At 39.9% G+C, this 26,348-nt stretch overlaps 1 protein-coding gene across 1 annotated transcript in view; it reads right to left on the bottom strand.

Annotated features, from left to right (window-relative positions):
• Positions 1-243: 243 nt before the first annotated feature.
• LOC131694913 (uncharacterized) overlaps positions 244-26,348 on the bottom strand; it is a 30,743-nt gene continuing 4,638 nt past the window's right edge. Inside the window, exons 2-3 of the mRNA XM_058983434.1 lie at positions 10,615-10,799; positions 244-977 (exon numbers count right to left, since the gene is read on the bottom strand). Of these exons, the coding sequence (XP_058839417.1) occupies positions 244-977; positions 10,615-10,799 (919 nt within the window). The remainder of the gene's footprint in view (positions 978-10,614; positions 10,800-26,348) is intronic.

The raw sequence follows: 26,348 nt of genomic DNA, 5'->3' as shown, positions 1-26,348 counted from the left end.
AAATTCCGCATACTTCCAACGGTGAGTCCTACTTTTCAATACTTTTAGTTTCTATGCACCTGTAGGATCGGTGGGTTACTAACCCGATTCCGGATAGTAATACGAAAGTTGAAAAATGTATAATACATTAACTTTTATTAAAGAAAATCTTACTTCAACCTAACATCTAATGATATCATTTGGTAATAAATATTTGGCATAAATTAGAACGCGACACGCGACGAAATGCTATTGAAACAATTATCAAGCTTCGCTCCATGCGAAGTTCCTGTGTCCACCATCCATTGGAAGGGACCGTCCATTCCGGTCTCCGTTATCAATGGCTGCCGTCACGAATGTGTAACCATCGCCTTTCGTTGTTTCGCTAGTGCCAACTGCACTTCCTGTCCCACCACCACCACCATCGCCTACCTTCTCACGATCGGCTTCGTAAAACTTTCTTTCGAATAACCTCGCAGTTCGATCCTTCAACATTTGCTGCTTTTCAAATTCGTAAAATTTATCAACTAAACTGGAAGCTTGCGGTTCCAATCGTTCATCCAGATTCAAAAATTTGTCCGTCTTTTTGCCAAAGGAAGGATAACCTCCGCTGGTGCCATCACCGCTTTGCAAATGACTATCCTGATGATAGCCACTGTCACTCTGTAAAGTGGGAGGGTGATGGTGCGGAGAATGCTGACCGCTCCAGTCCGGTTTATCACTGAGAGCGTCACTGTACCGGTACGGTCTCTGGGGGAATCCACCGAAGCTTCCGAAGCCCGCTCCCAGTCCCGGTGGTACGAACCCATAACCGATCCCGGGCGAAAAGATGCTACCGTAGCCGAACAGGCCCGACACGAACAGAGCTATTTTGCCCAGTATCAGAGCTTTCTTGCTCAACAGTATCAAACCGCCGAACACCAGCGGCAGCAGCGTGGCCATGTTGAACTTGAGTCCGAGCAGGAAGGGGACGATAAAGTTGCGCTTTAAGATGCGTGCTATAATGGATGAGTTGGAGAAAGGTAGAGGAAAGTTTTATAGTTAGAAGTTGTGTGCAAGTTGGTGAGAGCTTTCGCCTGTTTGTTGGCTGGGAAAAGCGAGGCGAAATTACTGTCCTGCAGTAATGTGCGATTTTAATAATTGATAATTGTTGTATGTACAATTTGTTATATTGAGAAAACCGTATCAAAAGACTAACTTTCGAATACTTTACCACTAAAAGGTTACTTAACTCTTTCATGCTCACCTTTTTTGGTGCGCCGTTAGGGTACCAAAACTTTTTTTTTCAAGAAACTGCTGAATACTATTCACCTTGAGTTTCTCCAACAGTCCTATTGCATAAAAGGGTAGCCGAAGACAGTTCAAATCAATATGTTTTACCTGTTTTGGATAATATTTCAAAGCGACGAAGATATATCAAAGTTTAATTTTTCATAATTAACTGAAAAAGTCCCTGGCAGCACTGCTCCAGTGGAATACAATCAGATTAATTTAAATAACTTAAGTTCTGCGGATAATATTTATATTTGTTAATACTCAAATGAAAGGTAATAGTCCCAGTTGTTTGGTTTACTTGCGTTTCTGAGCAAATTTTGCTTATACCAAGAGTAATAGCTGTTTAAAGGCGTTGTTGTTTATAAACAACATGGGCATGCAGCGGTTAATTCCATTATGTGACAAATACGAGAACTTAATTTAGTAGAAAAAACCCAAATGGAACTAAAATAATGGCAAATCAAAGTATATTTTTTAAGATATTTTAAAAGACAAATCGGTTGAAATGTGATGATAGGTGTGCAGCGATTTTTCCCGCAAATATGACACTCAATCACCTCTTGAGAGATTCTTAACCATGATGCAAGTACCCTGTGAGGACTGTGTCGTGTATGAGCTATCCAGATACATTTGCGTTGTGCGCTCGTATTTGTGACGGGTTTGATGTGCTAATTATAGAGTGCTGTGCGCTTAACTGTCATCTTTCTTTTGTTTACTTTTATTTTCGGTTTGAATTATTCGTTTCTTCAAAATGAAGCAAAAATGAATGTTGTGGACACATGGTTAAGTGAAAAGACTGTTCGAAAGTGAAGTGAAGTGCTTTAGGATTCATCCTGCGAGTGTAAAATCTATCATTACCGAGTTACGGGAAAACTATTCTTTGTTTGAAGAAGGTAGAGAACCTTCACCTTCCTACCCGAAACTATATCTCTAATTAGGAAGAATAACTCCGATAGCAAAAGCACAACGAGCCTCGGCATGATCTAACGTTTTAATATATCTGAAGTACCATAAAAAGCAGAAAATCGCCAAACAAAGTGCAGAACAAAAGCAACGTTCTACTACATAGTCCATCAAAGAAATTGCATCACGGAAAAAAACGCTGTAGAAAATAACGAAGTCTCATTGTCTCATCATGGACAAGCTGCTACTATACTATCAAAATGTTGGTGGTATCGATTCAACCGTTGAGGAATATCTCCTTGCAGTCTTCGATAACAGTTTTGATATCAAAATGCTTAAACGATGACACGCTTTCCAGTCAGGTGTTTAGTACTAAATATGAGGTTTTTCGTTGTGACCGAAACCTTAGAACGCAACCCGTCAGGGTAATAATTCAGCACTGCGTGGAAATATACCCGTTTTTGCGCACTCTCTCCGTAGAGTGTATTTGTTTACGTAAATTATAAAGAAGCTGAATCCCTCTGGATAAAGACTCGCCATCTCTATCTTATTCTTATTATTTATCTGTAAGTGTCATTCCAATCGAGCACGAGACCTGTTAAAAGCAGTCAATCCGAAGAAAATCGCTTTGAATCCTTCTGGAACGAGGGCCATTGACACGTCTCGTGCTCGATTGGAATGACACTGACAGATAAATGGTAAACAAACGATTGATGTGTCGAGTCTTTATCCAGAGGGATTCAGCGTCTTTAGTAAATTATGCTCACCGCTGTTTTGTACCGTTGACGTTTCGTTATAAATTTTTGTTCATTTTCGCGTTTGTGAACGGTTTTTTTTGTGCAGAGAAATTTTGTTAAACATTTGTGTATAAGTAACATAGAGCTTAGATAAGCCACCGCTCTCCTCTTGCTGCAATAAGTGTGCTGACTATGCTGCGCATCGGGATGACAGTTATAAGGCGAGACAGTTGAACGGGTTGTTCTGGTCGTGATGAAGGCGACCATCGAGTGATGCGACAAATAGTGACGGACCACGGCAACGAAAAGACATCTAGAAAATTGTGTTTTTTTTCGGGACAGTTTCCCGCCACCATGACAAACGTTCAATGCGCATGTGCGACGGTAGATTCCCGTCGAAAGTGCCGGCCCGTGGTCTGGGTGCTCAGTGTTTTGTGATATTGGGTCGCCGGATATCGGAAGCTAATCGCCAAGGAGCCGCTCGCTTCCGCGACTAAATAAAAAGGAACCAAGTGACACCAGTACCGTTACTGTGGATAATCAGTCGATCGACTCCACAGTCAAACGCAAAGGAGAACGAAGCAGGACGGACAAAGGTTCCCCCTGAGGTAGGTCACTGCGGTGTCTACCTGGGCCATTAACGAGGAGTGAGTGGACCCGGCGAAATTTCACCAACGTAGAATACGGCCGTTGGGTACCCGGCCGGTCGGAAGAAACCGTCCGCCTTCCCGCCATCGCCAGCAGCAGTGGACCGTAAAAACGACCAGCAGTTAAGAATTGTGGGAGAATACATGGCAAAAGTAATTTATTGGTTTACTTTTTTATTTGTGTACTTACGAAAATCCGAAATTCTTGTAGAGGCACCTAGGCCGCCCTGAAAAAAAGGGTCCAACGGGCGATCAGAACCTAAGTAGTCAGCAAACCCCTACTTACAAGAAATAGTTGTAAGTCTACTGGATGTGGTGTATTAGTAGCTGTTAATCGCAGCTTGAAGGCATGAGTTGTTGAGAAGACTTGCTGGGATTGCCTCGAACAGATCTGGACAATAATCGAGCTTGGCGGCCGTAAGTTGTACTTGTATGCGTTGTATGTCCCACCCGACCGAGTCCGTGACATCGAATATGTTGACGCACACTGCTGCTCAGTCTTTACTATGCTCGAAGACGCTAAATCGGTTGATGAGATCATCGTGCTAGAAGATTTCAATCTCCCCAGCAATTCGTGGAAATCTTCCCGCAATGGATTTGTTCACCCTGATTCCGAATACTCCGTTCTTCACTCAGAGGCGGCGAGGCTTCTTGACAGCTACAGCTCCTATTGCTGACGAGAATAACCGCCACCTTGATCTTTGTTTTGTCAGTGATCAGGTTTCTGCTACATCAGTAGTGATGGCTCCCTCTCCTCTAGGGAAACTAGTAGCACGCCAGGATCGATCGCACCCTGGCCCACGATCACAATGTTGCTCCAGTTCTCGTCTCATACGACTTCCACAAAGCACATCACAGTATCGCAAACCTCTTCTCTACTCTCGATTGGCCAAATATTCTGGACCCCGTATATGTTGATACCGCAGTTAAAACATTTTCCAACATTTTGGGTTATGTTATTGACTGGCACGTCCCGAAGAAAGATCTTCAACAACGAACCGGCCCTCCTTGGCAAACGAGCACGATGTTTACTAAGCATCGCACAATCCCACTTAGAAACTATTACGTCAGTCTCAACCATGCTTATTAACGAGCTAGTCAAGATTATTTCTTTCGGTATCAGCAAAACGTTCAGCGTAATCTCAAGTCGCACCCAAAACGTTTCTGGAAATATGTGAAGGAGCATCGCAAGGGATCCGGACTGTCGACATCTATGACTTTCAACGGCCGCACAGCTACCTCATCCCAAGATATGTGCAGACTTTTTTCGGAGAAATTCGCGAATGTGTTCATAGATGAGGCCTTAACTTGCTATTAACCTCGCTGTAAGTCAAGTTCCGGTCGTGAGTCAAACTCTAAGCGCTATCGATATCAATGAAACGATGATTACCAGAGCTTGGTCTCGGTCAAAATCGTCTTTTAATCAGGGACCCGATAGCTTCCCTTCAGTACTTTTGAAAAGGCACATCGACGTTTCAGCGACTCCACTTCTTCACCTCTTGAGAGCATCTATGACCAGTGGCATTTTTCCATCCTGCTGGAAGTCCATGAACATCCACGAAGTCCATAAAAAGGGTAATAAGCGAGATGTCAATAATTACCGTGGAATTACTTCCTTGAGTGCTGTCCTGAAGTTGTTCGAGCTTGTGATTATGGAACCTCTTCAGGCTCACTGCAATCAGTACCTAAGTGACGATTAAGATGGTTTCACGTCTGGGCGTTCGACAGCGACAGCAGTGCTTTGCCTAACATCCAACATAACTGAGAGTATGGAACGTCGTGCTCAAACCCATGTTATCTACACAGACCTATCTGCCACTGTTGACAAAGTGCACCATGACATAACAATCGCTAAAATGGAGAGATTTGGAGTTAATGGTAGTCTGCTGCAGTGGTTTCGATCCTACCTTTCAGATCGAGATATAGTGGTTGTCATTGGAGATTACCAAGCACCCACATTTACTTCTATGTAAGGAGTACCCCAGAGAAGATTGTAGATTACCCCAACGACACTTTGAAACCTTCGCTGACTGCTATAACACAAACCGTATGTGTGGAAATCAAAAGAAGTTCTCCGTGATAGCGTTCTCACGAAAAAAGACCCGTTTTGTTTTAACTATCGTCTACTGGATAATGAAATTGAGCGCTTTAGTCAGATGAAGGATCTAGGAGTGATACTGGATTCGCAACTTACGTTTAAACAGCACGTCTCCTATACAGTTAGCAAAGCATCTCGAATGCTGGGATGCATCTTCAGGATAGCGAAAAATTTTACGAATATTTATTTTCTCAAATCGCTGTTCTCCTCTTTGTCGCGGTCAATCATGGAGTACTGTTGCGAAGTTTGGAGCCCAAACCATAACAACGGTGTTAAGAGAATTGAGTCCGTATAACGAAGCTTTTTACATCTTGCGTAGGTTGCCGTGGAAAGATTCCGTCCGTCTGCCAAGTTACGAAAGCCGATACCAGCTGATTAGTTCGAAGGAATGCAGCAATGGCATCTTGGAACAAATTAACTTAAATGTCGCCCATAGACCCCATTACTAGCCTAAAAAGGATCTTCAACCGCATCATCTATCGACTTTAATTTGTTTCGCCCAACCCTACACTGTATTGTTATCATATTTACCAAAGTTGGTAACGATTTGACTGTTAGCAATAAGTTTAGCATTAAGACATCATTGGGGCTTTGAATTGCCTGTTGGTGTAGGCAGACTTCCGGCAGCTTCCGGGGCTACTGTTCTTCACAGCCCAGCTCAAGAGGAAGTAAGAAAGCATAAACTTTCTAAGTTTGCCAATAAATACATAATTTGGCAAGCGATCTGCTCATGTGGCAAACGAAGTGCGCCATTCGTGACTACCGCGACTGTAAACGGGGAGATCTACCTCAAGAAGTGTCTACAGAAGCGTCTGCTTTCCCTGGTCAAGCAACACAACGGCCCCACGAACGATTGGCCGGATCTAGCTTCGTGCCACGATTCAAATGTTGTGCTGGAGTAATACGAAGCCAACGGGGTCACTTTCGTACCCAAAGACAAGACATGTGTTCGTGTTGATTTCCGTATCTGCGTCTGTCCCCGTGCTCTCGTCCGTCTCTGTGTCCACATCCGTGTCCGTGTCTCCGTGTGTCCGTGTGTCCGTGATCGTGTCTCCGTGCCTTTGTCCACTTTTCCAAGATCTTATCTCCATGCTCGAGTCTCCGAGCCCGATTCACCATGTCAGTGGCTTCGTGTCCATACCTGTGTCTCCGAGTCCGTGTTACCGTGTCCGTGTCCCTTGTCGCTTCTCTCGCGGAACATAACAGAATTTCCGATAATCGAACCATCGTAATACGAGTTTCATTCGCGGAAACGCGCTATCCTGTCAAAGTCCTCGAACCACTGACTCACCATCGCAATTCGCATATCTGCATTCCTGTTTGGAAACACACTTGTACACAGGTTCGTTAGTTTGTTGGCAATTTTTCATTTTCGCAGTCCTATCGCCAACTACAGCAAAACTTTCGCTCAGCTGCCACTTCAATGCATGGTATGCTATCACTCATCACTCACTTTTACTCTTCTCTCAATCAATGTATCTCTCTTTCGTTTCTCATAATGTTCTGAGCTTTCAATATCTAGAGATTCGCATACAAATTCAGTGACGGTGCGCTTGGGTTATCGCACTTACGAATGCACCTTCGTTCAGTCATGCTTGGTTCATTGGGGCTATTTTCAAATATTAGAGATGTCTCCTATTTTACTCCCATCGCGCCTTCTTGATATTTTTTTTTCAACCATGTCTCATACCCTACATCCCCTAGACGATATCTCCGTGTGTGTATCCATGTGCCCCCATTCGATACGTGTCTAATCCATGTGCGATCCGTACCCGCTACGCGTCGGATCTGTGTCTTGTCGGTGTCTGTGTTCATCTTATTATCCGTATCGGTGCCTGTTTTCGTGTTCGTGTTCCGTGACTCGGTGTATTCGTGTCGTCTCCATGTCCGCGTCTCCGTGTCTTGTAAGTGTCTCCGTGTCCCTGTCTTCGAGTCCGTGTTACACCTAGGTTTTTTTAAGCGGTTTTTTGCGCGGTTTTTACGAGGTTTTTTACGCGGATTTTCCAATTAACGCGGTTTTTGCAAAAATATTCTGAGTCCTTTTGAATGCAAAAGACTTTTTCCTGAAAAAAATTTCTAAGTCCTTTTAAGTGCAAAGAACTTTGAAGAATTTTGGCAGTTTTTATTTTGCGCGGAAGATTTTCGGAAAGATGGAAGAGACGGGTCTGGAAGATTCCTTATGGCCCGCACCCTAACAATATGGGTATTTTCGGAATGGTCTTGAAGAGTAGGTTTCAGAAATTGATTGTTGACGCCATTTTGAAATCAAAGATGGCCACTTTCGGTTTAGCGAAATTCGCTATAACTCAATCAATATGGATATTTTCGGAATGGACTTGAAGAGTAGGCGCCAGAAATTGATTTTTGACACCATTTTGAAATCAAAGATGGCGACTTCCGGTTTAGTGAAATTCGCTATAAACCAATCAATATGGGTATTTTCGGAATGGACATGAAGAGTAGGCGCCAGAAATTGATTTTTGACGCCATTTTGAAATCCAAGATGGCGACTTCCGGTTTTGCTAAATTCGCTATAACCCAATCAATATGGGTATTTTCGGAATGGACATGAAGAGTAGGCGCCAGAAATTGATTTTTGACGCCATTTTGAAATCCAAGATGGCGACTTCCGGTTTGGTGAAATTCGCTATAACCCAATCAATATGGGTATTTTCGGAATGGTCTTGAAGAGTAGGTGCCAGAAATTGATTTTTGACGCCATTTTGAAATCAAAGATGGTGACTTCCGGTTTTGCTAAATTCGCTATAACCCAATCAATGTGGGTATTTTCGGAAGGGACTTGAAGAGTAGGCGCCAGAAATTGATTTTTGACGCCATTTTGAAATCAAAGATGACGACTTCCGGTTCAGTGAAATTCGCTATAACCCAATAAATATGAGTATTTTCGGAATGGACTTCAAGAGTAAGTGCCAGAAATTGATTTTTGGCGTCATTTTGAAATCCAAGATTAGATTAGATAGAAATTTATGTTTGACGCCATTTTAAAATCCAAGATGACGACATCCGGTTTAGCGGAAATTCCATACAACCCAATCAATATGGGTATTATCGAAATGGTCTTGAAGTGTAGGTACCAGAAATTTATGCTTGGCGCCATTTTGAAATCCAAGGTGGCGACTTCCGGTTTATAGCGAATTTCGCTAAAATCGGAAGTCGCCATCTTTGATTTCAAAATAGCGTCAAAAGTCAATTTCTTGCACCTACTCTTCAAGACCATTCCAAAAATATCCATATTGATTGGGTTATAGCGAATTTCGCTAAAATCGGAAGTCGCCATATTTGATTTCAAAATGGCGTCAAAAATCAATTTCTGGAACCTACTCTTCAAGACCATTCCGAAAATACCCATATTGTTGGGGTGTGGGCCATAAGGGATCTTCCAGACCCGTCTCTTCCATCTTTCCGAAAATTTGCATTCAAAAGGACTTAGAATATTTTTTGCAAAAACCGTGTTAATTGCGAAATCCGCGCAAAAAAAAAACTTTACGCGGTACGTATCCCCCGCGTAAAAAAACCTGGGTGTACTTTGTTTCCGTGTCTTCGTATCCGTGTCCATGTCTGTGTCCGAACAGTGTTCAATCCATGTCCGATCGATGTCCGGTCCGCACCCTAAATTTTATTAATGTTTTAATGCGATTTTATGAGCTTATTGAATTCTGCACATTTGATGTTCATAGTGTACTGAAAAGACTCTTTTAATTTAAATTTGTGTTACTATAAACTGGGTTATTGAGCTTTTTATGTAAATAACAAATTTGTCTAACTCAAAAAGTATACTTTGAATTTTCAATCGTTTAGTTCCATTGGAAAGGTGAGAAAATTTGAATGTTAACGTATTGAATGGTGACCTCACATCAGTCTGTTAATTAGATTTAGTTACCTTTTAGTGGTAAAGTATTTAATAGTTAGTGGTTTTGTTAAGGTTTTTGTCAATTTTCCTAAAATAATGAATTTTGATAATAACAATATCTGTTATCCAAAAGTTGAGTTTTACGACGATTCGTAATTTGTTCTTCAACCTCATATTCCTATCTCTTCTAATTTCTTTGTAATTTTATTATTAAACTTTTGCTGTAGTCGACTTGCAAGTGCTTAAAAGACTGTAGTCTAAAAATATGCTTTATATAGTTATTCCCTTGGTTTCATTGGAAAACTGACAAAATTGCTAACCGATTCACGTGGAAATATCTGTTAGTTAAGAGTACTAAATAACTTTTTACTAGTAAACTAACTCAAAATTCAGTGTTTTTTGAGAAGTTCTGTAATTATTCTAATTATTATTCGACAAAATTTATCGTTGCGTTTGTTCATTTGATGTCTCTTAACATTCTCTATAACTTTATCTCTATCTCTATTCATTTCGTTGCAATTTAATAGGTAATACAGCATCACCAAAAATGTAGCGGGTTCGAAATTGTTGTTTTTTGCATTAGAAATGATGTGATAAAAATAATGTTGCGGGTTCGAATTCAACATAAAACCCATAAAATAATCCAAATCGGGGAAAACTATGTAATATATTAATTAAAACATTAAACTCATTATTTGAAATTCTACTTAAGAAAGTTTCTTACTTTGACGAATACTACTCATTAAAAACTGGTTCGATGTGAGAAGTTGCATAAACAACACCTCACTTCTAGTCATCACGATTACTGCGTGTTTGGCATGTGCCTGTGTCTAGCAAAATCACTAGCCGTTTAACAGATAATTTCCTCTTCAAAAATGGACCACCCCAGAAATTACCAAAGCTCAAAAGCTCTCACGCCTTCGCCCCACAAAGCACTGCAATCGACTGAAAATTACTTTTCGAGAGCGAAAACCTTTTTCCATATTACACTTTCAACACCCACCGCACATTAGCCAAGCGATTGCCGAAGCACGATTTCCGCGCTAAGCTTTTCGCCCGTTGCCTCAAAGCTTACCTAAGTTTTCGAACTGAACGAAATCTTACCAGTCGATTTCTCCTCGAAGTAGGTCCGCTCGTCGTTCCGTGCGCCCGGATCCATCACAAACTCCAGCACCCCGGCCGTCCCGAGCGATGGTCCGATCTTGAGTTTCAGCCCTGGATAGATGATGCCCATATCCCAGAGGAGCTGTCGTTGCGATATCACGGCGCCAGCATTTTCCAGGATTCCGCTGTTGTGGGAGAGAAAAAAAAAGAAATCAAGTTGTATCGGCAGTCATGTTAAAGAGGAGTTAGGGGAATTATGGTTAAAACCGACACCTTAAGCTTAATACTTTTTCTAAGTTGCCACAAAACCAATAAAATTATAATTTTAATGCACAATTCTTCTTCAGAAAATTCTTAACAAGACTTAATTTTTTCAGCGCTTCGAAAAATTAATTTCATTAAAAATTATTGGTTGTAAAACTTGGAAAACAAAGTGACTTTTTGTAGCCACTGCGGGTAAAACCGACACCCTATAGGGGTAAGATCGACACCCCCTTTTCTTTTCTCTCCACTTTATTAAAATCTTTATCTTTATTAAAAATTAGATATATGCGTGATTAATAAAGTGTGAGTATGTATGATGCAAAATATGTGCTTTTTATTGCTTCATCATGTAGTGAGGGGAAGAAATTTCGAAAGCGGTGTACTATAAATAAGAGTATTTTATGCTATAGGATTATTTATTGATAGGAGTATTTCCAAATAATCCTTGCGCACATCATTGTAACTTCCAGTGTCATTTTATTTCGTAAGAGAAGATTTGCAAGCGTTCTACGTTCTGCTAATTGGATTCATTCACTTATAAGTGACACACACACATTTCTTAGTAAAACTATCTTTTTCAGATTTGATTTTTCGGACTCTGATTATCAACGATCTATTGGGGTATACATAATATCATTGTCTCATTGTGATAAAGTTCGTCTATGACAAACCAAGAAAACACTAGAAATTCGGTTTGATGAGCTTTTTGGAGAAATAGCAAAAGCTTCGATAGAATTAGATAAGCAAAAATTCCAATTTTTGATTTTTAAAGAGACTTATAAGAAATAATCACAATAAAAGTATTTCTGTGTATTTCAGCTATTTGAGCCAGACGCTACTGATTCCTGAAGATCCCCAGCCTTTTGTAATGAATCGCAAGTAAACACAACCATCTTAACAGTGTGTCGGTTTTACCCTAACCAAAGGGTGTCGGTTTTACCCGAATAGCGCACATTTTTTTATAAAAGCAATTAAAAATATTGAATTTCTCAAACTCGTCTTCAATGCATCTAATTAATCATAGGAAAGGCCGATAATAATAGGTACTGAAAAATGGGGTGATTTGAAAAGCTTTTGTTCGGTTAAAACCTTAAAATCTACCAACGAAATTTTACATCCAGACGAGTATGAACGCTGCTGTCGTATGTTTTGTTTATTTTTCTGACATTCGGCGCACCAACGTAAATCCAATTTTTATTCAAATGCTCTACATAAACGTACTAATAATAATGTATCATTATGAAATGAATAAAAATTTGATTTCTAGGCAAAGTTGTGGGATGTCGGTTTTACCCACAGTGTCGGTTTTTCCCACAATTCCCCTAAATGTGGATTGAAAACCGTTTGCCCTGCTGGGGAATGGCTAATTGGTATCGTGCAGTGAAATGGAGTGTCATTTGATATCGCAGCAAGCATGATGGAATGATGATTGTGACTACACGCAGAAAAATGAAGCATATCTAAACCAAAAATATGTGTTTTTGAATGCAATCATTTGTTGTTCATTACTTCAGTCAACAAACTTATTGGTCTGGAAAAAAAAATTTAATAGAGCAACCATAAATTTTTGCTTTCAATAAAACTAGTTTTAATTTCAATAATTTTGTTTTAATTTCAATAAAATATTTTTGTTAAAAAATGGAGCAATATTTTTTAGTGAAACAATACATAAATTTTATTGAATTCAATAAATAAATTTATTGTCTTTATATTTTTTTTTATTTTTTGATAATAATTTTATTTATTGAATTTAATCCATATTTTTATTGAACCTTCAATTTTTTTCTGCGTGTAAGGAGACCGGAGTTACAAAGACACGCGATGTTCTATTGTGGAATTTCAATTCAACTGGCTGAATAAATATTTTAAATTGGATATTGTTATTCTAGTCTCTTTTAGTGTAACAATGGATGTAACATATTCACGGAGCCACGTTGCGAGAGCGAGGCACAATCAGTGAACAGAGGACTAAATCGAAACATTGTATCAATTCAAATAAGATAATGGTACGCTGAATTCCGTTTTGATATTTAAACATATTCAAAATAAACATTTACTATTCATTAAGTTGGCCCAAAAATATATATATTTGACGAAACTGTACTGAATCGTTTCTGAAATTAACAGTTGTTGTAAAACACCTACTGCTCATTAGCGTGACTCAAAGAATTATTTGGCGTGAAGACTCATGATTTTTTTAAAGATATTTTTGCACGCTGAAATCCTTTTTTGGTTATAAAATACATCGGAAATTAACTTTACTACTTCTTAGGGTGGCTCAAAACTAAGTATTTTGTCACTACGAGTCAAATGATTTTTTCAACAGTAATTATGGTATGATGCTTTTATTTCCAATGTTGAAAGGAACTGCTTTACATTTCATTATGGTGCTTCAAAAATGATGCTTTAATTTTAACGGGTCAAATAATGTGTTCACTATTTATGAATACAAAAAATCGGCCAATTTCTACGCTTTTGATTAATCTCTTTGCATGTTTTATTTCTTTATTCGCAATGTTATTTTTCCTTTACTCACCATATTTTAAATAAGATTCATATTAACAGTCACTAACACAATCAATTGCATATTCTCTCATGTACGCTCGCAATTTCTCCCATTCAAAACGTACAAGCGCCCTCGTTCTTCGCGATAATACAAACCTGGTCACAAACGTATGCATGCAATTGCAATCATTCACACATACTTACACCGGCGATCTCGACGTTAACACGACCCGGTAATTAAGTGAAGATTTTAGCACTTATAAATTTACAAACGCGGTCTCATGAATTAACCCACCGCTCGCACGATCATGAATCGGTGACGTCCGTAGCCTAGCTTCATGCCTTCAGTTAGACCAATCAAAAAATGACGCACATATTCACTAGATAACAACCGTACACTGAAAATTGAGCATCAGAATCCACTGTCAATGCGGCGATCATTAAAAAAATACGCAAAAATGAGAACGGCCAGACGGTTATGAACTCGAATTTATCCACGCGAAGTTACATCCATGCTAGAAGAGGCGACAAACACGTTAACATATAAACGCTTGAGCTTCATTCACGCACAGCTACGCCCGCGATCTCGCAAACATGAAAACATTCCGGTAATTTAGTGAACGTTTAGCACTTATAAACACGCGCGATCATGAATCGGTCACGTCCGAAAGTCCTTACCTTCGGCCCTAGTAGCGTGCGCCTATACGTTCAGTTTAACCAGTCCGGGAATCCTAGTGATATGGGGAATCTCACGCTCTTCTAGCAATCAGCACGTTAACATACAAACGCTTAAGACCTTCACGATCATCCACGCACACCAAAGCCCGCAGTCTTGCAAATATGAAAACCGCCGATGATTAAATGAATGTTTTAGCACTAATAATCTTATAAACGCGTCCTCAAGCGGGAACCTACAAACGCCCATGTTCGCGTGATAATGAATTGGTCACTCTTCGGAAATCTCTACCTTGGTTCTAGCAGCCTAGGTCCATGTCTTTAGTTGACTCAATAAAAAAAGACGCTCATTTCCACAACACGTTCACTTACTTTCAGTATCTGAACCATATACGAAAATTTAAGTATCGGCTTCACGGCATGCGATCATTCAAGAATAGGCGGTAAAATGCGAATGGCTATACGGATATAAAATCGAATTTATGCACGCAGTGTTACATGCACACTAGCACACCCGACGAACAGGTTAACATAAAAACGCTCGAATTCTTCTCGATCTCGTGACTGAGTGAACATTTTGGCATTTATAAATTTACAAACGCGACTTAAAAAGTGGACATACAAGCGCCCGTGTTTGCGCGATCATGAATCTGTTTCGACTGGAAGTCCCTACTCTCGGTCCTAGCCAGTGTTGCTACAATTGAATCTGTATTAGAAGTTGAAAAATTTTTTTAATCTGTACTTTTATATAGAAAATCTGTACTGGATTGTGTACCGAAACAATAACAAGGTTATTTGAATAAAATATCATTTGATGTACATATTTTCATTTCGGACTGACGAGCTTGAATTGACATTAAGATGCGATATGCGAGAAACGTGCTTGTAGAAAATCAAAGTAATGCTGTCTTAATAAAGGCCGAGCAGATCTGCGCGGATTGTCTGCTTTTACTATGGCAAGCACCATTTGATATGCTGCAAACAGTAATTTTGTCAGCGGTCTATCTCAATAGTTACAGGCTGTTTACTGGGTTAGCGGTGTTTAATTATTTTACACAGCTGTCGCGTTAAAAAATTCTGTGCCAATCTACACTTTTTTACAAAAATCTGTAATATGTACCGTACATAATATGTACCAAAAATGCTTTAAAAATCAGTACCTTTCTAGATAAATCTGTACTTGTGACATCACTGGTCCTAGCAGCCTAGGTCCGTGCCTTCAGTTGAACTAATAAAAAAATGACGCTCTTATCCACTGGACAACATGGTGATATGATCAGGAACTCTTGTCATATGGAAGAACTCACTTTCTTCTAGTATCTGAATCGTACACCGAAAAATAAGTATCAGAGTCATCCAAGATTACATGCGAATGGACACACGGTTATAAAATCGAATTTATACACGTTAGCAAACGCGACATACAAACGCACACACGATCGAACGCATTAACGTACAAACGCTCGAGCCTTTCGCGATGATCCACGCGATCGCAAAGTCCGTACGCCCGCACAAATTTGAACCTTGAACCGTACAATGAATATCACATTCAAAATCACGGCCCGCAACAGTTAGCCTTAAGTAGTGGTGTAGCTGCAGTATATTTTACTAGGGTATATTTAGCTCCAACTCTAAAAAAAAGTAGGATTTCGATTTTTTTAAAATTCAGATGTCAAAAAGTTTATTATAATGCCAAATGATTTCTAAATGCATGAACCGCCGAGATCTGATGTCAAAGCAAAGAAGTAAGAAGTAAGTGACTCCTTCTCGATAACAGACATATACCCAATCTGTTGAGCTGAGTCGATTGGTACACAAGACTAGGTCTTCTGGTCTCAGAAAAAAAACCTTGAGGGTTTGATTTTGAGGGTTTCTGTACCTTTCTTCTAAAATAAATTTTAAAAAATGAAAACCCTCCCCTTGAGAACTTTCTGTGCACGGGCCTGTCTCGTAGTAAACTAAACTCAAAAATGATTATGATTTTTTAAAGGCAATGAGACTCTGTCAGACTTATACCTTATCGAAATAAATCTTAACGATTGATTGATTGAATATTAAATATTTGAATTATGACATTAAGTTTTTGTCACTTTTTTTTCCTTTGAACCACGTTCAAATGTAATAAATAAATAATTGTTAATATAAGTTCTAGGTATAGGTTGTACAGAATTTCATTACCTTCAATATAATTGGATTTTGAATTCAGTTTCCTGGGTGAGACTTCATGCTCGTATTTTTCGGACCGTGTTATGCGCGCAGAAGCAGACGAAAATTGCCAGTATAAATTTCATTCAAATTCTGGTTTTTACGAATTCTCTTGAATAATAAACATATTAAATCCGCAAAAGCAGAAGTTCCTACGCCTTTTAATTATTCCACAAAAATATACAAATTTTGTCTTATTTTCACCCAAAAGAAAAGGAACCTCCCCTTAAGCCAATCGCACTACGGACGATTTTTGTGCTTAGTTGTCGTGATTTTCGGAAGCTAAGTACGCGCTCTTTACAATTGCGTTTGTGTGCGTCAAACTTTGTCGGGTGAATGAAGAACGGCGCTGAAATTCTTTCGTTAATCAGCCCACACGCACATCGGACAGTCGCATACGTGGGTAAGCCATTACACCGATGCCAGCTTCAGGCGCTTACACCGCTTGCACTCAACCGAATATTGCTCTCGCGATTCTTACCCGATCAGAAAGAAATAACAAAATTATTACAGACTAAGTTACTTTGTTATGATAACAAGTTGTGTTATAACTTTGGTCTCGTTAGTTGGTAAAATAACAGAAAACATAACAGAAATTCTTCTACTATATATCAAAAATATGACAACCTGTGATAGGCTTCTATCAGAATTATAACAAATTTTGTTAAGTTCCTCACGGCCAATATAGCTTTTATTACCTATTGTATAGTATCAACGAATTTAGCGTGCAATTCTAAAAATAGAATAGAATAGAAAAATATAACATACATTAAGGCGTTTTTCGTTTGGAAGCAAAAAGCTTCATGTAGCAAAAGTTTTTTATAGTTTTGTCAAATGATTGCATACATGCTGGCTGATTGTTATTATGAATATATGACACACTGATTGTTTTTTGTGGATATAGCGATTTGAACGTGGGTATTCTGAGTTTTATGGGGATGTTCCCTGCATGAACCAACGACGTTTCTTTCGACCGATGTTTAATGTTAGCATAATATTCTACGCATCCGTCAAGGGCAAAACGATTATAGACGCAGAAGATGTTTCCAGAACGCACACATTCAACTTCTCCAAAGCCTAAGGACTGTTTGTTTTCCTTGTATAATACGCTATGTTTTCATACAGTTTTGCCTTTATTACGATAGACTGAATAGCTTTATACTATCTTTTCAGATTAGGCAAGTGGGGCTATTTTTAGATTCTGAATAGTGCGCTTCGGTGCTTCTCTTGTACGTTAAACTGATTTACACGATTTTTAGAAATAATGTCGATGCGATATGGTAACATTTAGCGGATAATTTACCTACATTATTTTACGGAGAAAACGACAAATGTTACTTATGATTCCGAATAGATTCAAAGAAACAAATACCAAAGTTTTGAGACTTGCATTTTGAGAATTTCAAGTAATGTCGCTTTCGGGGTTTTGTTATTGGCATTTTTAATATCGGGAAGATTAAGCAAACCAGTACAATTATCTCACATCTAATAAATTCGCAGAAATACAATTTTTTACAATAGTTCAATCTATCAACTGCGAATATTATAACAAAAAATCATAAAATTCGAGAAATTGTTGAGGATTATTCGGTGTGACAAATTTTGGAATATTTCATGTTTTCTAAAATACATTTTCTTTTCTAAATTTTATATAGTTTTAAGGAGGAAATTATTCAATATTTTTACATTAAAGTTTTTAACTATTTTAAGAACTATCTAAACCACATATTTAAATTGTAACAGCAAACAATACTCACAAATCATACGTCTCCCAACCTTTGAACGGAACGGATCGTTATATTTCACAGTGGTGTTCGGTTTGTAAATTTTAGTGAGTCAAGGTCATCCTTTGTTTGTTCGTTAGCTGCCGTTCTGCTGGTGCCGAAAGTAAATCCAGCACATTGTTTTCGCTGGTGCGGAACAATCGACGTTGTTTGCAGATAAGTTTTGCTTTATTTTTTTTCCCTCGTTTGCTTTCTTTCCTTTTCCCTACTTTTACTCTACCTTGTAATCAAATAATAAGACACATTCCCGTTTATATAACGCTCTGCCCTCGTGCTTAAATGGCCGAGGGCGAAATACCATCTGATGTAATCATGGAAGTCCCTGATCCCCCTAATACTCGCATTGCTCCCCGTATAAAGCAGTACCCAGAAGGTTCCTCTGGGCCATGGGTGGTATATTTTCGGACCGGAGAGAAACCGGTTAATATTTTGAAACTTTCTCGAGATCTGACTGCTAATTACCCGGCCGTAACTCAGATAACACGTGTTCGGGCAAACAAGATACGTGTTCTAGTGAATGATCTCGGCCAGGCAAACGCGATTGCTTGCTGTGAGCGCTTTACGCGGGAATTTAAAGCGTACGTGCCTTGTGTGGCCTGTGAAATCGATGGGGTAGTGTCCGAACCGGGCCTGAAATGCGAAGAACTGTTGGAGCACGGGGTTGGCTGCTTTAAGGACCCCTCTCTTGAACAGATTAAGATCGTAGAATGCAAACAATTGTATACCGCAAACACCGAGGGAGGTAAGACTACCTACTCTCTATCAGGCTCGCTTCGGGTGACATTCGCCGGGTCCTCTCTTCCCAACTACATCCTCCTTGACAGGGTTCGCCTACCAGTTCGCCTGTTTGTACCGCGGGTCATGAGCTGCAGCAATTGCAAGCAGTTGGGCCACACAGCCACATATTGTGGAAATAAGAAACGATGCGGCAAATGCGAAGGAGAGCATGAGGATGACTCTTGCGACAAAGAAACTGAAAAGTGTATTTGCTGCGGGGGCCCTTCACATGCTCTTAAATCATGCCCTGCGTACAAGCAGCGCGGGGATAAAATTAAGCGCTCCCTTAAGGAACGCTCAAGGCGTTCTTATGCAGAAATGCTAAAGAATGCTTCGCCATCTGTCCTGTCCGAAAATCCCTATGCTGGTTTGGCTAACGTTGAGCAAGAATCTGACGACCCACGAGAGGGAACATCTTTGGTTAACCCAGGGGAATCCAGGAAGAGGAGAAATCCAGCCTCCCCTACATTGCCCCGTAAGGGTGCCAAGGTGACGTCCACTCAGAGTGCGCCATCTACAACCAATAAATCCAACGGAAGTGATGCACAAAAGCCGAAGCAATTTGCTCCAGGACTTGGAAATATTAATTCTAACAAGGAGTACCCACCACTTCCAGGGACACCAAAAACCCCAAGTGTCCCCTTTTTTCAAACAGATACTCAGTCCAGTAGCGGACTAATGAAATTTTCTGACATAGTGGACTTAATTTTCACAGCTTTCAATGTTACTGATCCTCTTAAAAGCCTTCTGATACGTTTTCTCCCTATGGTGCAAACATTTTTGAAGCAGTTGACTACTAAATGGCCCCTCCTTGCAGCGATCGTATCCTTCGATGGCTAAGTCATCGAACGAGGTCACCGATTCGATCACTGTTCTACAGTGGAACAGCAGAAGTATCCTCCCGAAAATCGATTCCTTTAAATTTTTACTAAATAGTTTAAAATGTGATGCTTTCGCATTATGTGAAACTTGGTTAACTTCCGATATAAATCTCAACTTCCACGACTTTAATATAATTCGTCTGGATCGAGAAAACCCCTATGGAGGAGTACTTTTGGGGATCAAAAAGTGCTATTCTTTCAACCGAATTAACCTCCCTTCGACACCAGGCATTGAAATTGTCGCTTGTCAAGTTTTAATCAAAGGTAAAGACCTTTGCATTGCTTCCATCTACATTCCTCCTAGAGCCTCGGTAGGGCACCGAACGCTTTGTAATATCACGGAATCCTTACCGGCACCGCGGCTAGTTCTGGGAGACTTTAACTCGCACGGTACGGTATGGGGCTGTCTTCATGATGATAATAGATCAACATTAATCCAAGATCTTTGCGATAATTTCAACATGACCATCTTAAACACGGGAGAAATGACGCGGATTCCTACACCACCAGCACGCGCAAGCGCGTTGGATTTATCGCTTTGCTCGACATCGCTACAGTTAGATTGCATGTGGAAGGTGATCCCTGATCCCCACGGTAGCGATCATTTGCCTATCGCGATTTCAATTGCTAACGGTTCAAGACCATAGGAAACAATCAATGTATCGTATGACCTCACACGGAACATTGATTGGAAGAGTTACGCGACCGCGATATCCGTTAAAATCGAATCCACTCAAGAACTTCCTCCGGAGGAAGAGTACAGGTTTTTGGCTGGCTTGATTCTCGACAGTGCGAATCAAGCTCAGACTAAACCAGTACCCAGCGCGAATACCCATGGACGGTCTCCCACCCTGTGGTGGGATAAAGAGTGCTCAGAGCTGTACGCGGAAAAGTCCACTGCATATAAGGCCTTCCGGGAAGACGGGTTATCCGCTAGCTATCAACAGTACGCGTCGTTAGAAAGGCGAATGAAGAGTCTAATGAAAGCCAAAAAACGCAGTTATTGGCGCCGGTTCGTCGACGGGTTAACGAGAGAAACAGCGATGAGCACTCTTTGGGGTACGGCTCGACGTATGCGTAATCATAATAGTACCAACGAGAACGTGGAATATTCAAACCGTTGGATATTCGCTTTCGCCAAGAAGATCTGTCCGGACTCTGTCCCGGTACAGAAAACGTACCGCGCCGCGTCTTCTCACGATACCGCGAATGAAACACTGTTTTCGATGATGGAGTTCTCACTTGCTCTCTTATCGTGCAACAATAACGCCCCAGGGTTAGACAGAATCAAATTCAACTTGCTGAAGAATCTGCCTGACACTGCAAAAAGGCGCCTGTTGAATTTATTTAACAAGTTTCTTGAGGGTAATATTGTCCCTTATGAATGGAGGCAAGTGAAGGTCATCGCCATCCAAAAAACAGGAAAACCAGCCTCCGACCACAACTCGTATCGGCCGATTGCAATGCTGTCCTGTATTCGGAAGTTGTTCGAGAAAATGATCATGTTTCGCCTCGACAATTGGGTTGAAGCAAATGGCTTACTGTCAGATACACAATTTGGCTTCCGCAAAGGCAAAGGGACGAACGATTGCCTTGCGTTGCTTTCTACAGAAATCCAAATGGCCTATGCTAACAGAGAGCAGATGGCATCAGTCTTCTTGGATATTAAGGGGGCTTTTGACTCAGTTTCTATCAACATTCTGTCAGAGAAGCTGCACCAGCATGGTCTTTCGCCAATTTTAAATAACTTTTTGCTAAACCTGTTGTCTGAAAAGCACATGCACTTTTCGCATGGCGATTTAACAACATCGCGATTTAGCTACATGGGTCTTCCCCAGGGCTCATGTCTAAGTCCCCTGCTCTACAATTTTTACGTGAATGACATTGACGATTGTCTTGCCAATTCATGCACGCTAAGGCAACTTGCAGACGACGGGGTGGTCTCTGTTACAGGGCCCAAAGCTGCCGACTTGCAAGGACCATTACAAAATACCTTGGACAATTTGTCTGCTTGGGCTCTTCAGCTGGGTATTGAGTTCTCCACGGAGAAAACTGAGTTGGTTGTTTTTTCTAGGAAGCGTGAGCCGGCGCAACTCCAGCTTTTATTAATGGGTGCAACGATCAACCAGGTTTTCACATTTAAATATCTCGGGGTCTGGTTCGACTCTAAAGGTACCTGGGGATGTCACATTAGGTATCTGAAACAGAAATGCCAACAAAGGATCAATTTTCTCCGAACAATAACTGGAACATGGTGGGGTGCTCACCCAGGAGACCTGATCAGGTTGTACCAAACAACGATATTGTCGGTGATGGAGTACGGGTGTTTCTGTTTCCGCTCCGCTGCGAACATACACTTCATCAAACTGGAGAGAATCCAGTATCGTTGCTTGCGCATTGCCTTGGGTTGCATGCACTCGACCCATACGATGAGTCTCGAAGTGCTGGCGGGCGTTCTTCCGCTAAAAAATCGATTTTGGGAACTCTCATATCGATTGCTCATCCGATGCGACATTCTGAACCCGTTGGTAATTGAAAACTTCGAGAGGCTCGTCGAGCTTAATTCTCAAACCCGTTTTATGTCCTTGTACTTCGACTACATGGCACAGAGCATCAATCCTTCTTCGTACAATCCCAACCGTGTCCGTTCCCTAGATACTTCTGATTCTACTGTATTCTTCGACACATCCATGAAGGAAGAGATTCGTGGAATCCCGGACCATATACGCCCGCAGGTGATCCCCAATATATTTTATAATAAATTCCGAGAAGTCGACTGCGACAAAATGTTTTACACTGACGGATCAAATCTCGATGGGTCCACTGGCTTCGGTATCTTCAACAATACTATCACCGCTTCATTCAAGCTCAATGATCCCGCTTCAGTTTACGTCGCAGAGTTAGCTGCAATTCAGTACACCCTTGGGATCATCGACACTCTGCCCACAGATCACTACTTCATCGTTTCGGACAGCCTCAGCTCTATCGATGCTCTTCGTGCGGTGAAGCCTAAAAAGCAATTACCGTATTTTCTGGGGAAGATACAGGAGTCCTTGTGTACGTTATCTGAAAAATCTTATCAGATTACCTTTGTTTGGGTCCCCTCTCATTGTTCTATCCCGGGCAATGAAAAGGCCGACTCATTAGCAAAGGCGGGCGCATTAAATGGTGACATATACGAAAGACCAATCTGCTTCAACGAATTTTTTAGTATTTGTCGTCAGAGGACGCTCAACAGTTGGCAAACCTCGTGGAGCAATGGGGAACTTGGACGATGGCTACATTCGATTATCCCAAAGGTATCAACGAAGCCTTGGTTCGGGGGGATGGATGTGGGTCGGGATTTTATTCGTGTAATGTCCCGACTTATGTCCAATCACTACACCATGGATGCGCATTTGCGGCGTATTGGGCTTGCGGAGAGTAGTCTGTGCGCTTGTGACGAGGGCTATCACGACATCGAACACGTTGTCTGGGTGTGCGCCGGGTATCGTGACGCCAGGTCTCAGTTAAAGGAATCCCTTCGGGCCCGAGGTAGACCACCCAATGTACCAGTCCGAGATATGCTGGCAACTCGTGATTTCCCCTATATGTCCCTTATTTATACCTTCATAAAAACGATAAATATCCCAATTTAGCCCCTCTCTTTTATTTCTCGTTTTTAGAGTTTCCTCCTGCCTTGTGGAACCGATCAGCTCCAGAGTGCCACTATGTAACCGCCATCGCCCTTACCACTACGCCTGCATAGAAGGAAACTGAAGCGAGAGCGACTCGAGGTCCGATGACTTTTGAAGGATTCCCCGCGGGTCCGAAGAATACCATCCGCCAATCCGGTACTCGACGACTTACTAGACTGAGGCGCAAATTTGATACGCTGATCTCCCCCCCCTCCCCCCCCCCGTTCGAGCGAAAGTTGCAAGTTTTGCTCTTCTTTCCCTGTCTCTCCCCTGTCCTTGATACAACTGCTGCTACACTGATGCGGAAATAAGCCACCCTTTGAATATCTTGACCAAGCATAAGTTTTAGTTAAAAAATTCAAATTAGTATTCTGTATTCCTAGTTTTAAGATAGCTATAATTTTTACTCTTTATTAAAACTCTTGTCCTCCATCTTGTAAATAGAATTGAATCCCTAGTTTTAAGATTTCTGTGAAATTTCTCATAAATATTTGTTCCCCCCTTTTGTGTACTAAACTATATTGTTAGTTTTAAGATAACCGTAAAATATTTCGTAAAATACTATCAGTCCCCCTCTTGTATATCAAAGTGAATCCCTTGTTTTAAATTTTTTCATAAAAAAATCTTTTGGCCCTCTTTTGTATATTGAATCTTATTTCTAGTCTTAAGATAGCTGTAAACTTTCTTTTCCTTTGTAAAAAAAAATATTTCAACATTGTAACCTCCTAGTTTTAAGATATCAAAATGTAAAAACAAAAGCATTTGGCACCGCCAAGCTAACGCATTTGTGCCTATCAAATAAACGAAATGAATAAAAAAAAAAAAAAAATACTCACAAATATTAATCTTTCAACAATTTGAACAAGTCGCATTATTCCTTTTTTTAACTTTCTAAAAATGAATTAAGTATCTTGATTATTACGAAAATTTGATAGTTCGATATTTTTTTTAAAACGAACGAAGTTTTTTTTAACTTTTTACAAAATGAATCAAGTATCTTGATTATTACGAAAATTTGTTAGCTCGATGTTTTTTTTTTAAACGATCGAAGCACCATCGAATACAACGGAAACATTAGTACATATGCGCATTCAAAGTAATTGTCAGTTGATTGTAAATGTCAAACTGTCTTAGGTGGAATGAAAAGATACAACAATCTCAAACTCAACTATTTTTATGCGGGGGTTTAAATAAAAAAAATTACAATGCTTTGGTAATTCGGAGAACGCACAAAATCAGATACCCACATACAGGTTTCGGTTGTTTATGAACAACCCGCATAAATAGGAGAAATCGGACTGAAGATCCTCAAAATTCATAACGGCATTGTGGAAATCAGTATATATCAAACAGTTTTTTAAGTTCTGAAAATTCGTTTTCGCAATATGCACAATTAACTAAAAGAAAATTATTTATATAATCATTTTACTAAACCATAACAAATAGTTTAAAAAAAGCTTTTTTATTCGAATCCGCGTTTCTTTATTTCATCCTTATCCTGCATCTTCTTTAAAATAAGTTTTATATGAAAATTATAATCTTTAGAATAGCTTGTTGATAACTTTGCGATTCCAAAACTTTTTGAATAAAGGTTTCAACAATGAAATCATATGCCACATATTCGAAATTGCGTATCAGACGAGTGTCTCAGAAAATAGGTAATCTCTTAATCAAAATGCAACCAAGTAAGTTAAACACCTTACTTTCAAGTTTTCCGACCACTTGCATCTAAAACTTATCTATTCTCAAAATCGTGGAACTTTGAATATCCATGTAGAAAACGCAAATATAAGCAAATCATTAAAAAGTTCGAAAATTTGCTTTAAAAAGTTGAATAAATACGCATAAAAAGAGGCTTCAGCATATTACCAAATAGTCATTTGTGTAATATAACAATCATTCACAGTTGATTGATTTGTTTATTGGGGCTTTAAGCAACTGGTCATTTGCCCATTTTACAGTTTACTGTAAGCGTTCAATGATAATTGTGAAAGAATATGTAATATATTATAACATCATCGTCATATGCGTACATTAAAATCATATTAGCAGTTCAATGATATCACCAGAAGATATAATCTTGATATAAGTTTGCTTGCCTTGCTGCTTGGGATATCACAAAAATAGCACAGTGAGTAATAAATATCAACATGTGATATAAATTTGATAGCTTTCTGTTATGTCGTTCTGATCGGGTATACACACACATGCACTCGTAGGTGCAAAAGGCAGATTGTTAACACGCATGCTATTTTCTCGGAGCAAGCTGTGGACATGTTCATACCCGTTCGCTTCATGTGATTATTTAACGCATACATTCGCAGTTCCAAAAGCAAGCGGCGATATATTCGGCGTTTAGAGGAACTATTGAAACGATGCAAGTTTCGGAAACGTATTCATTTCTGCTCGCTAATCGTATGCTGTTCTCAGTGAGATTTATTTAATAAAATAATATGCAATACGAGGACAAATACAAATGCAGAAGCGAAACGTAATGCCAATATTCACCAAGCTGCAAATTGACTATAATGACGCCAACACGTAATGCGTTTCACTTTCTTTCGTATACCCAGGCTTTATTCCCCACACTAGTGTTTGACTACTTTCATTGCAAATCTAACTATTTATTAGATTTAACACGAACGTAGTTAAATTTTCATGGCAGTGTTGTCGCCCATTTCAAATGGTCAAAGTAAACCATTTATCCCGGAAAAAACCAATTGATACAAATTCTCGTATAAAAGATACAATTTGTGGAAGTTCCAGTTTTTGGGTTCTTGAAGAAAAAAACTTATTTAAATTAGAAATCTTTTTTGGTGGAATTGTTTTAAATTGGAATTATGAGCTGTACTTTTCTAGCCAAATCGGTATTACATGGACGAGATGCTTAACCCCATCATGCCCATGTTGTTTATGAAAAGCAGTCTTTTAAAACTGCTTTAACTTTTGGTTTGTACAAGATTGAC

Source organism: Topomyia yanbarensis, chromosome 1, assembly GCF_030247195.1.
Source record: "Topomyia yanbarensis strain Yona2022 chromosome 1, ASM3024719v1, whole genome shotgun sequence".
Lineage (NCBI taxonomy): Eukaryota > Metazoa > Arthropoda > Insecta > Diptera > Culicidae > Topomyia > Topomyia yanbarensis.
This window is presented reverse-complemented; position numbering and strand designations above follow the sequence as displayed.